This window comes from Hyperolius riggenbachi, chromosome 7, assembly GCF_040937935.1.
Source record: "Hyperolius riggenbachi isolate aHypRig1 chromosome 7, aHypRig1.pri, whole genome shotgun sequence".
Lineage (NCBI taxonomy): Eukaryota > Metazoa > Chordata > Amphibia > Anura > Hyperoliidae > Hyperolius > Hyperolius riggenbachi.
Window position 1 is genome coordinate 179561411 of NC_090652.1, and position 12282 is coordinate 179573692.

A 12282-nucleotide genomic window follows, 5' to 3' on the forward strand; every position below is an offset into this window, starting at 1 on the left:
GGGTCCCCAGTTCGACTTCCAGTCAGATCAACATCTGCCAGTAGTTTTGTATGTTCTCCCATGTCTGCGTGGGTTTCCTCCCACATCCCAAAAACATACAGATAGGTTAATTGGCTTCCCCCAAAATTGGCCCTAGACTACGATACATACACTACACGATACATACATAGATATAAAACTATGGTAGGGATTAGATTGTGAGCCTCTAAAAGGGACAGTTGAGTGGCAAGACAATACTCTGTACAGAGCTACACAAATACTAAATAATATACAAATACTAAATAATAATAATAAATAACACAGGAAAATGAGCATGCAGCTAATATTGTCAGATCTGACAATATTATCAGAGACACCTGATCTGCATATGCTTGTTCAGGATCTACGGCTAAAAGTATGATATCATAAATATAGCCAGGCAACTGGTATTGCTTAAAAGAAAATAAATATGGCAGCCTTCATATCCTGCTAGCTTCAGTTGTGTTTTAAAAATAGTGTTACACTTTCATTGAAAATATGAAAAGTGGACCCAATGACATAACATCTTTTATGTGCAGCTGTTATTTAATTTATTTGGATTTTTACAAAAGAAATATTTAGCACCATCAAATAAGTACATTGAATGTCCCCATTCTTTTTAGAACAATAAGCATAGCACCCAGCAAGAAACATAACTACTAAATGCATCCCAAGATGAGGTAGCTTATGCTTTAAGATCTTTGATAATTTTATACCTGCCATCTTATTGTGACTAAACATAGGGGACTTGAATCTTTGACCCCATGGAATAGTTTTCACGTTTATCCATATCTCAATATCCACAATTAATTTATATGGGCCATGTGGGTGCATGAAAAAGCACTAAAACATTATACTATAGAGTTGTAAATAAATAATTCTGTTTATCATTCCTTGCACCAAAGCATACATAACGCCAAGCATCACAGGTAAATTATAAATATACAAAGAAAAATTCATCAAGCTTTATTTTTAAAAAACGCGGTTTCTACAATAGTTTGATTACAGATGTGTGTCAGTATTAAACGTTACCTTTTAAACCAAATACAATCTGTAGCTGAAAATGCATTTGACAGAACTAGAAATGGCAATAGTAGATACTGATATCAATGTTATCTCTACATTTTAAAGCAATACCGTGGAGTGTTTTAATCATATAAAGTGAAGTTATTCCAGATTTAAAATAAATAAATAAATAAATAAAATGTAGCCTAGGCTGCATTTTATGTAAACCTACACACAGTTCTAGTATACCACTCTTCCAAATTAGACTCCTGTGAGCTAAATTGAGTCCCTAACTCTACTAGACTTGCAGGTAAAGAACACCAGTCATCCTTCCTACAACATCATCATACATTGATCAAAAAGTTATCATGTTGTTGTAGGGTTCTATCCTTAAAGCGGATCCGAGATGAAAAACTAACTATAACAAATAACTTGTCTATATATGTTACCTAAAGTTTAGATAGTTTACACATCAAATCTAGCTGCAAACAGCTTTAACAGAATATGATTGATTATTCCTGTGATACAATGACAGCAGCCATGTTGTTTGTAAACATTATACAGAAGCAGGCTTATCTGCATCTTGAGCAAAAAAACCTAATCCCCCCCCTCCTCCCCTATGCCTCTGAAATCTCTGGCTAGTAATACCTCCCCTTTCTCCTGCCCAGACTGAGCTCCCATGAGCCCTTGCTACTGTCTGAAAGTGCCTTGGCTCTCTGAAAACCTGTGGGCGTGGCTTGCTTAGTTTATAGGGAATTAGAGTATTAAAACAAAAACAAAAAAGTATTTGGCTTGAGGAATGCCCTGTAAACAATAGGAAAGGAACACAATTATGCAATGAGTAAAAGTTCATCTCGGATCCACTTTAATTGGTCCTAGTGATCATAGACTTGCGGGGGCTTCAAAAGACCACATGCTTGAGAACAATCAAACCAGGCCTGTATATAAGGCTGCTATGATTTTCTTTTGACTTTACAGTCACATTCTGAACATAAAATGCCAGAGAAGAAAACAATTTATAATGTTACATTTTTAAACCAAAGATTAAGATATTTCTAGACATCAAAAACCTGCCATAGGTAAGGAGCTGAATCATACACAAGGCAAACCTAGGCAGTTGCCTAGGGCCCGGGGAGAGACCAGGGGCCTGGTGGATACTAGCCCCCATCAAATCTTACTAAAAATGCCCAGTGACCATTAGCAGTGGACAAAAACTGCTATCTTGCCTAGGGCCCCATTTTATCTTAATCCATTTAAATGCTAGCAAATTTTTCGAATTATCTTTGATTATAACAATTTACGAATATTGGCATACAGAGCAATACACAGTATAAAGCTTGATGAATTTAAAATAAGATAGTGGTGCTTTTTAAAAAAAATGGGTAAGAGAATTATGTACTTACAATTCTGAGCAGATTAAATCAGTGAATCCACTGTTACACCTTAAAAATTAGAAGTGGAATGATTAAAACTTTTTTTTTCCAGATTTTCTGTCTATACTACTTTACTTGTAATAATGAAACGGTACACACACACACGCAAAAAGAAAAATATGTATCACTGCTTTAACAGTATTTTTGCTCTTGAAATAACAAAAAAGTAAAATAAAATCATTTGATGGAAAGCCAGACAATTAACAAAATGGCAGGTAATGTACATACAATGCACATTAGTGTTGCCACACAGCAGTTAGTCACTTAAAGTTCCTTTGTTGCTTCATCGGTGATTTTATAAAAAACAAACTGGTCCAATGTCTATTCCAAACTCTTGGTCCGCACTGCCAATGTCCACCGGGGCAATATCAATAATGGGTAAACGTTTCACATTCTGTGTTCTGTACTCATAGACAGTCTTGCCTATATTTCCATCATGTCTCTGTAATTTAAAAAAGAAACAAATGGTTATTTTTACATTGTTTGGGTGTCCAGGTTCAGGTGGGCAATCTGTAACTTGGGGTGTTTTAAGTTCTACTTCATAACAAGTAGATATAACATATTATTAATTTCATATTCAGTGGGATGCGAAAGTTTGGGCAACCTTGTTAATAGTCACGATTTTCCTGTATAAATCATTGGTTGTTACGGTAAAAAATGTCAGTTAAATATATCATATAGTAGACACACACAGTGATATTTGAGAAGGCAGCCTAGCGCAACTAAGCCTCTGCAGTTGACATCACCACGACTCAGATGCAAACCAAGAGGTAGTGAGACCCCCGGTGGGGCATCTGAAAGTGCAATACAACAATCTGTTGGAAATACAGTTTTGGCATAGGGCTCAGTGAGGATTTGTGATAGTTCCAATAGAGACTTGATTCTCTGTTCCGGGCAGCCGGCCTGTGAAACTGACGTTTACTGCAATGTATAGAGGGACTGTGAAGCCTTCCATGTTTAACCACTCCCGGTGCATTTCAGGACCCCCACTCAGTAATGGCCTTTGCAAAGTCGAGTAACTACCCTTAAAGGGTAACAGGACAAAAGGGCCCAGGCAGCTAGTGGGCAAAAAGGGCGCCGCCATTCACTCCCATAGTAAATATCGTTTAATGGGTGCTGAACAGGAAAAAAGGGTGCCGGAGATTAATAACGTTTTATAAACGTTATTTTATAACTGCGCTTCTGATGATTTACGTTTAGAAAATGCACCCGTGACGAATAACGTTTATAAAAAGACTAAACATATTTATCCTATTTAAGTAAAACAGTATTTAAAATTTTATTCCTGTTTGTAAAACATTATTATTCACAAAATAAAGCGATCAGTACAGAACGTAAATTGCAATATATTTTTTACAGTCACTATTTGTAAAACATTATTATCCACATAATAAAGCGATCACTAAGGGGGGTGGTTAGGGTTAGGCACCACCAGGGGGGTGATTAGGGTTAGGCACCACCAGGGGGGTCTTAGGTTTAGGCACCACCAGGGGGGTCTTAGGTTTAGGCACCACCAGGGGGTCTTAGGTTTAGGCACCACCAGGGGTGGTCTTAGGGTTAGGCACCACCAGGGGGGTCTTAGGGTTAGGCACCACCAGGGGGGTCTTAGGGTTAGGCACCACCAGGGGGGTCTTAGGGTTAGGCACCACCAGGGGGGTCTTAGGGTTAGGCACCACCAGGGGGGGTCTTAGGGTTAGGCACCACCAGGGGGGGTCTTAGGGTTAGGCACCACCAGGGGGGGTCTTAGGTTTAGGCACCACTAGGGGAGTCTTAGGTTTAGGCACCACCAGGGGATTCTCTGGGTTAGGCACCACCAGGGGATTCTCAGGGTTAGGCACCACCAGGGGATTCTCAGGGTTAGGCACCACCAGGATGGTCTTAGGTTTAGGCATCACCAGGGGGTCTTAGGTTTGGCACAACCAGGGGGGTGTTAGGTTTAGGCACCACCAGGGGGGTCTTAGGGTTAGGCACCACCAGGGGGGGTCTTAGGGTTAGGCACCACCAGGGGAGTCTTAGGGTTAGGCACCACCAGGGGAGTCTTAGGGTTAGGCACCACCAGGGGGGTCTAGGGGTTAGAGATAGGTACAGGGAGGGTTCTGTGTGAGAGTAGGGTTAGGTATAGTTACAGTACAATATACAACACCACCAGGGGGGTGGTTACGATTAGGCACCACCAGGGGGGTCTTAGGTTTAGGCACCACCAGGGGGGGTTAGGGACAGGTACAGGGACCGTTCTGTCTGAGAGTAGGGTTAGGTATAGTTTTAGTAAAATTTTAGTAATACTTACTAATGTTTTACAACACTTTGTCAGGTATAGCAGTATTACCTCACCAGCAGAGAGTGCTGCGGCCGCCGTCTGACGTCACCCCGGCGGCGGCCGCATCCTTTCAGACATCTTGCACAGCCCCTGGCAGGACAGGTCTCTCCTCTGCACATCAGATTAGGTCAGCACGCTCGCGGGCGGGGTGGCAGGACCTTTATAATCTGAGGAGACGGGTCAGCTGATCTTGCGGTCAGCTGACACCAACCTGCCAATCACACGCTGCTGATTGGTTCAGCCCTCTGGGTGGGCGGTTTGGATTGCTTTCTGTATTCAAGCTGTGAGATGTCATTTGCTCATTGTCTGTTTTTGCAAATACTTTGTGTTAGCGCTCAGACCTTTGATAGCTGTAATCAGTAGTGAAAAACATACCAATTGTATTTATCTGTGTATGACACTTTGCCTGCTCTGACTATTCTTTCTGCCTAGTGATTCTGTACCTCTGCCCATCTGATCTTGTTGCCGACTTTTGCTTAAACTTCACTCTGATTCTGCTTGTCGATTCTGTACCTTATCTGCCCGTCTGTTGCCTACCTGATCTGTCTGACTACTCTCTCTCACTAGTGGGCCCTCGCCACTGGTGAGTTTACCGCTGTGGTTCTATCTGTAACCTCCATCGCCACTGGTGAGGTTACCGCTGAGATTCTATCAGTAACTTACTGTTTGCACCAATCACTACACTTTGTGCAATAAAGCTGGTGACTTCTGTCACGTCTTACACATCACTTGCTTACTATATTTGTATTATTGATGATTCTGCAGATCATCATATAATCAGATATAGTATCTGTATTATTGGTGATACTGCAGATCACCACATAATCAGAAATCTGTTATCCTGCTGACACTAATTGTTACACACTTATTACGAACGTAGTTATATTTATATAATCGTTATAAATAATATTTTCAGATTTTATTATAAGAAGAAACGATAAATGAAGGTTATTCACAATAATATACAATTATAACGATTAAACATATATTGTTTTTTTAAGAAACGTAATTTATAAGTTTCACTTTTGAAACAGGGAACATTAACGTTTTCACAATTGCCGATTTCATACACATTATTTAATGATTTATACATTTGTAAAACATTATTTGTAAACAAAATACAGTACAATATTTTATCATTTACAACCCGCGGTCTTTTTTCCTGACGACCTTTTTTAACGTACGCCCTTAAAGGACTGCTGATATCAGGAACTGTGCTAGGAATATTTACGTCCAAACTTTATGTGGTGGCCACCAGATTGCATGTGGTTGTGGTTGTGTGGATGAGTGCTACATCAGCTGATGATCACACATGGCCGTTAGTGTCACAATTTTAGGGGAGGGATAGGGGTGATTTTCTATGGTTGTATTTATTGGATCATTAATAAAGCCTTATCTGTGATTTGAAGACACTTGGAGATTTTATTTATCCTTGACAGTGTGTAGTTGTCTCAGGATGGCTCCCTCAAAAATGTGGGGTACTCAGATGTGTTAGTGGTTTTGCATTCCCCATTGTAATTTTTCTATAATGGTTGAACGATGCACAGTGACTCTATCTGCAGTAAGATGATGTTGTAGGACTTTGGTGCTGACTGTTCTCACCATTCGTCGCTTTTGTCTATCCGAGATTTTTCTTGGTCTGCCACTTAAGCCTTAACTTGAACTGAGCCTGTGGTCTTCCATTTCCTCAATATGTTCCAACCATAACTGTGGAAACAGACAGCTGAAATCTCTGAGACAGCTTTCTGTATCCTTCCCCTAAACCATGATGGTGAGCAATCTTTGTCTTCAGGTCATTTGAGAGTTGTTTTGAGACCCCCCATGTTGCTACTCTTCAGAGAAAATTAAAAGAGGATGGAAAATACAATTGACCCCCTTAAATACTCTTTCTCATAATTGGATTCACCTGTGTATGTAGGTCAGGGGTCACAGTGCTTACCAAGACAAATTGAGTTCCAATAATGAGTTCTAAAGGTTTTGGAATCAATAAAATGACAACAGTGCCCAAATTTATGCACCTGCCTAATTTTATTTAAACAACTATTGTGCACTTTCTGTAATTCCAATTAACTTAATTTTACTTCTCAAATATCACTGTGTGCGTCTCCTATATGATATATTTAACTCACATTTTGTATCGTAACAACCAACGATTTATACAGGAAAATCATGACGATTAACAAGGTTGCCCAAACGTTCGCACCCCACTGTAACACAGCAAGCTACTTTCTTTATGGTAAATTGTAAAATCCTTCCAGATGAATTGGGAAAGTGTCAATAAATGTGCACTTTGACTTCAAAGTGATGAAAGAAGCAAGGTTTATAATGACACGAACAGCCTTCTTGTACTGGATACCATGGATTACAAGACTGGGGCACTAAGTCAGATCTGGTGATGAATGAATATGGTAATTTTAATTTTGCCATACTTTTTAAAAACCTATCACATATTTTGCAAATATGTGCCTAAAATTCAGAATTTTGTGTATGCAGAAAATGCTGTCAAATGTATTTATTTCAGTTAGTTCTAAATTTTTAAATGTGCTATGCAAAATATACATATTTAAATGTAAGTATAAGACTGAGAGTTATGGTACTCTTTAACCCCTCCCGACCACCTAACGCCAATCGGCGTAGTGAGGGTATCAGCCCCAGGACCGCCTAACGCTGAAAGGCGTCAAGTCCTGGGGCGGGGTTTTGCATGAAATTTCGTGCACCTATGCGCCCGCATCTCCGCTTGAATGACGGAGCTCTACTCCGTTATCAGTCTCCCAGCGGCAATCACCGCTAGGAGACTGTAAGATGGCGAAACTGCCATCTATTTACATTGTACAGCGCTGCATTCTACAGTACTGGGGACAGCCGTGTCTCTCGGCTGTCGATCACTGCCGATCGCGGTCATTGGCTGATGGGGGAGGGAGGGGGAAAAAATAAATACAAAAATAGGGAAATTTATAAAATATATATATACATACATGAGCGAAAGAGAAGAGCAGAGGATACAGCATTCCTGTGCCTCCCTCTACCTGGATGGATCGCTTCCTTACCCCTCCTTATTGTGGACACGCTGAGCTGGTGTAGTATGATTGCCATATATCTATTTCTATCTGCTGGTCCTGTTACATCACATGTTATTGCACTTATGCTTTTTATTGGTTGACAATGAGCATATTCTTTCATGTACCTTCAGGTCTTACTTTGTTTTCTTATTGAGCACTAGCACTTGTATAAATCCCAGGCACTTGTCACTTTCTACACCAGACCCGGGTCTTTACTTTATACTTGGGGCTCATTACCTGAGCCCCAGGTTCAGTGTCATATGCAGTGCAGGTTACTAATTAGGTTAGCTCTGTTTTTAATTGATTTTATGTGATACTGTGGTTCAATAAAGCTTATATTTTGTACATTCTATGTACAGGTTGCTTTTATTGTTTTTTTGGTCAAGAGCAGAGGATACAGCGCCTGGTGTTGGACTTGGTAACGTATGTCTACCACACTGCACTCTGCCTACACGGCACACGGGGGAGAGGGAGGCAGGGGCCGGGGAGACAGAGAAGCATAAGTGTGTGTGTGCTGTGGGGGTGGGGGGCGAGATTCTCTGCATGGCCGAGAGAAGCTGAATCGTGTGCTGATGATCAGGAAATCTATTAATCTTTCATGAACAACTCCAAGTCTTGGAGGCAGAAGAACAGACAGCTTTTCAGAAAAAAGTTGTTTGTGTTCACTATTTATGAAAGGTATGACTGCTGTTAATATACAGCAAATGATAACATACTACATATATATTTATTGGCAGAAATGGATTAAGATGACATGGGAGCCCTAGGCAACATAGCAGTCCCCGACCCCCCCTCCTCCCCCCCCCCCCCCCAATTAATAGTTGCCTGGGTTTTTTTTTTGTAAGATTTGGCCCTAGGCTTAACTTTCCTGGGCCAACTTATAAGAATGAGACACCGAGAGCCCAATATAGTGTAGTATGCGGAGGGTAAGTTGGTACAATAATGTAAAGCACCTGCCTACAGGCGCATTATGGGTAAAAGGCGGCCCCTCCCCTCCTGAAATGTCCCCCTGAGGACAGCTGTTGCGCTTTATTCCCTCCCCTCCCCGCTCCGAAAGATACACATAAGTACCAGCGAGTAGGGGGGCAGGTCCACCAGCCGAGGCATAGCTGACAGAGAGAGACTCCAGTCAGCCCCGTCTCTCTGCTCAGCCAGCCAACCGCAGCACAGGCTTTGTCCCTCCAGGCTTTCCTGTGGGCAGACTCCACCACCACAGCCATTCGGTTCTCGAGGAGGAGCAGCCAGCGTCACCTACATGCACCTGACTTGAGCAGTTGCCCGCCTGCCAGTGCACACTTATGTTAGAATAATCACAGCTGCTGACAGGTTGGAGCTGATGCTGCCACCCCCTCCCTCCCCTCTGTCTGTACACACTCTGTCCTGTGCTCGGCTGTGTCACTGTGAAATAGTGTTGTCCGGATCATGAATGATTCGGATCTTTGATCCGAATCTATTTTGTCTATTTTGTGAGTCGAATCATCCGAATCATCAAAATGAGTGATTCGGATCACAAAAGGGGCGGGGCCAGGAGCGACACGCCCCCTCTCAGCGGGCAGCGGGGTCCTGGAAGCAGAGCAGAGATGGATTGCTCTGTTGGAGGGGACTCAGGGGAGCCAGCCTTGCAGGGACAGGTAGAGGGGACATGGGTGCCACTGCCAGATATGTGTAGAGCACACATACTGGCTATAATGTGCTGCACATTATAGGCTGTCTGTTCCTAGTTGTGCACAGTGAACACATTGGAAACTTTTGGCTCAGCTCAGCACAGCTCAGTAACTTTGCAGGCACTGTGATTGCAGGGCAATATCATCCTCCTGCACTCGCTCTAAACAGCTGCACTTATCTTCTGGGAATGCTTTGGGGGAATGCTTTCTTTCACTGTACGACGTTTCCATTCAAGGTATACAGATGAACATGTAGGTGAAATATATGTAAAGCATATGATTGCAGCATGTGGGTATTGTGTGCAAACAAACATTTATGCTCTCTGCTTCCCTCCTCCCTTCTCTGTCCACTCATTGCCCTCTGTCCATCTTCTCCCCTTCTCTGTGTCCACCCCCCTCTCCTTCTCCTGCCCTGCTAGTCATTTCACCCCCCCCCCCCCCCCCCAATGCTTCCCTTGTAAAATGATCCGAGATTCAGATCAAAGATCCGGATCTTTTCAATGATCCGATTCGAATCATCCGGATCATTGAAAAGATCCGAACTTCCCATCTCTACTGTGAAAAGGCCGAAGAGACTGATATGCTATCTTGCAGAATGCAGTCTGAACTTCTGACCTTTGTGTGCCCCTGCTGTTATTTCACCCCCTTGAAGCACACAGTGGGCCATTTACACAGAGGCAAGCTGAGTCTGTATAGTGCTATGTGCTGGCTCGGCTGCCTGAAGATGAAAAACTTTACCCTTTCCTCCCCAGCTCTGTACAGTGAATAATCAGCAAGCCCCAAGTTCCTAGGAAAAGAATACCAGCTAGTTTAGAGGTATGGTGGTGGGGAAAAGTGGACTCAGCTGCTAGATTTTGTGTATTTCAGTTGCAACGCTTTCATTCATTCTGTATGTATATGTGCTTTTGTTAAAAAATGTGTGTGTGTGTGTGTTCAAGTGTGTATGTATGCCTGTGTTCAAATGTGTGCGTGTGTCTGTGTGTTCAAGTGTGAGACTGTTAGCAGTGGGGTCCCACAGGGGTCTGTACTGGGTCCAGTGCTCTTCAATTTATTTATTAATGACCTAGTAGATTCAGTAGTGAGCAATGTTGCTATTTTTGCAGATGATACAAAATTGTGCAGAATCATCAACTCTCAGAAAGATAGGGAGATATTGCAACAGGATCTGGACAGGATGGCTATATGGGCACATACATGGCAGATGAAATTCAATGTTGAAAAATGTAAAGTCATGCATTTTGGTCGTACCAATGGTCTAGCACTATACAAAATAAATGGGATACAGTTGGGGACATCAAACTTGGAGAAGGACTTAGGAGTACTCATCGACAACAAGTTAAATAATCGCACTCAATGCCAAGCCGCTGCAGCTAAAGCTAACAAAATTTTGGGATGCATTAAAAGGGAAATAAAAACTTGAGATGCTAGCATAATATTGCCCCTGTTTAACTCTCTAGTAAGGCCACATTTGGAATATGGAATTCAGTTCTGGGCACCACATTACAGGAAAGATATTGCAGTTTTAGAGCAGGTGCACAGACGAACAACAAAATTGATACGTGGGATGGAAGGTCTCACTTACCAAGAAAGGTTAGATAAACTGGGTTTATTTAGTCTAGAGAAAAGACGCCTTAGAGGGGATCTAATTAACATGTATAAATATATCAGAGGGCAATATAAAAGTTTGGCGGATGAGCTTTTTGTCCCTAGACCTTCTCAAAGGACTAGAGGACATGATCTGCGCATGGAGGAAAAAGGTTTTAGCCATTTATTTAGGAAAGGGTTCTTTACAGTAAGAGTGATTAAGATGTGGAATGCATTGCCATAGGAAGTAGTTATGGCAAACTCTATACCTGCATTTAAAGGGGGCTTAGATGCTTTCCTTGCGTTGAAAGACATCCATGGCTACAATTACTAGGAAATGCCTAATGATGTTGATCCAGGGATTTTATCTGATTGCCATCTGGAGTCGGGGAGGATTTTTTTTCCCTTTTGGGGCTAATTGGACCATGCCTTGTAAGGGTTTTTCACCTTCCTCTGGATCAACAGGGATATGTGAGGTAGCAGGCTGATGTTGTACTTTGTTCTTTGGTTGAACTCGATGGACGTATGTCTTTTTTCAACCCAAATAACTATGTAACTATGTATGTATGCCTGTGTTCAAATGTGTGCGTGTGTCCAAGTGTGTATGTATGCCTGTGTTCAAATGTGTGCATGTGTCTGTGTGTTCAAGTGTGTATGTATGCCTGTGTTCAAATGTGTGCATGTGTCTGTGTGTTCAAGTGTGTATATATGCCTGTGTTCAAATGTGTGCATGTGTCTGTGTGTTCAAGTGTGTATGTATGCATGATGCCACTAACTTCCTCAGGGGTTTCCCTGCCCCATATCACTGACCTCAGAAGCTTACACCCTAATCATTGTCTTATGTCACTAAGCATGATATGAGACAGTGATAAGAATGTAAGATCCGAAGGACGGTTAGTGACATGATGCAGAGATTATGCTAGGTACACACGATGCAATTTTCAAATAGACTTACTGTCGGTTTGATTATTTTCAACATGTCCGATCTGATTTCTGATTGATTTTTCAAATGATTTTTTATTGAAGTGAATGGAAAATTGATTGAAAAATCGATCGGAAATCAGATCGGACATGTTGGAAATAATCGATCTGATGGTAAATCTGTCAGAAAATTGCATTGTGTGTACCTAGCATTAGGGTTCAGAATATTTTTACTAGGAGGTGTGGCCTGATTTTAGAGGCGGAGTTAGGGGCACCAGAAC

At 41.8% G+C, this 12282-nt stretch overlaps 1 protein-coding gene across 1 annotated transcript in view; it reads right to left on the bottom strand.

The window, feature by feature from the left end:
- Nucleotides 1-545: 545 nt before the first annotated feature.
- Nucleotides 546-12282, bottom strand: part of COL5A2 (collagen type V alpha 2 chain) — a 1703177-nt gene continuing 1691440 nt past the window's right edge. Inside the window, exon 52 of the mRNA XM_068247348.1 lies at nt 546-2898. Within this exon, the coding sequence (XP_068103449.1) occupies nt 2752-2898 (147 nt within the window). The 3' untranslated portion in view covers nt 546-2751. The remainder of the gene's footprint in view (nt 2899-12282) is intronic.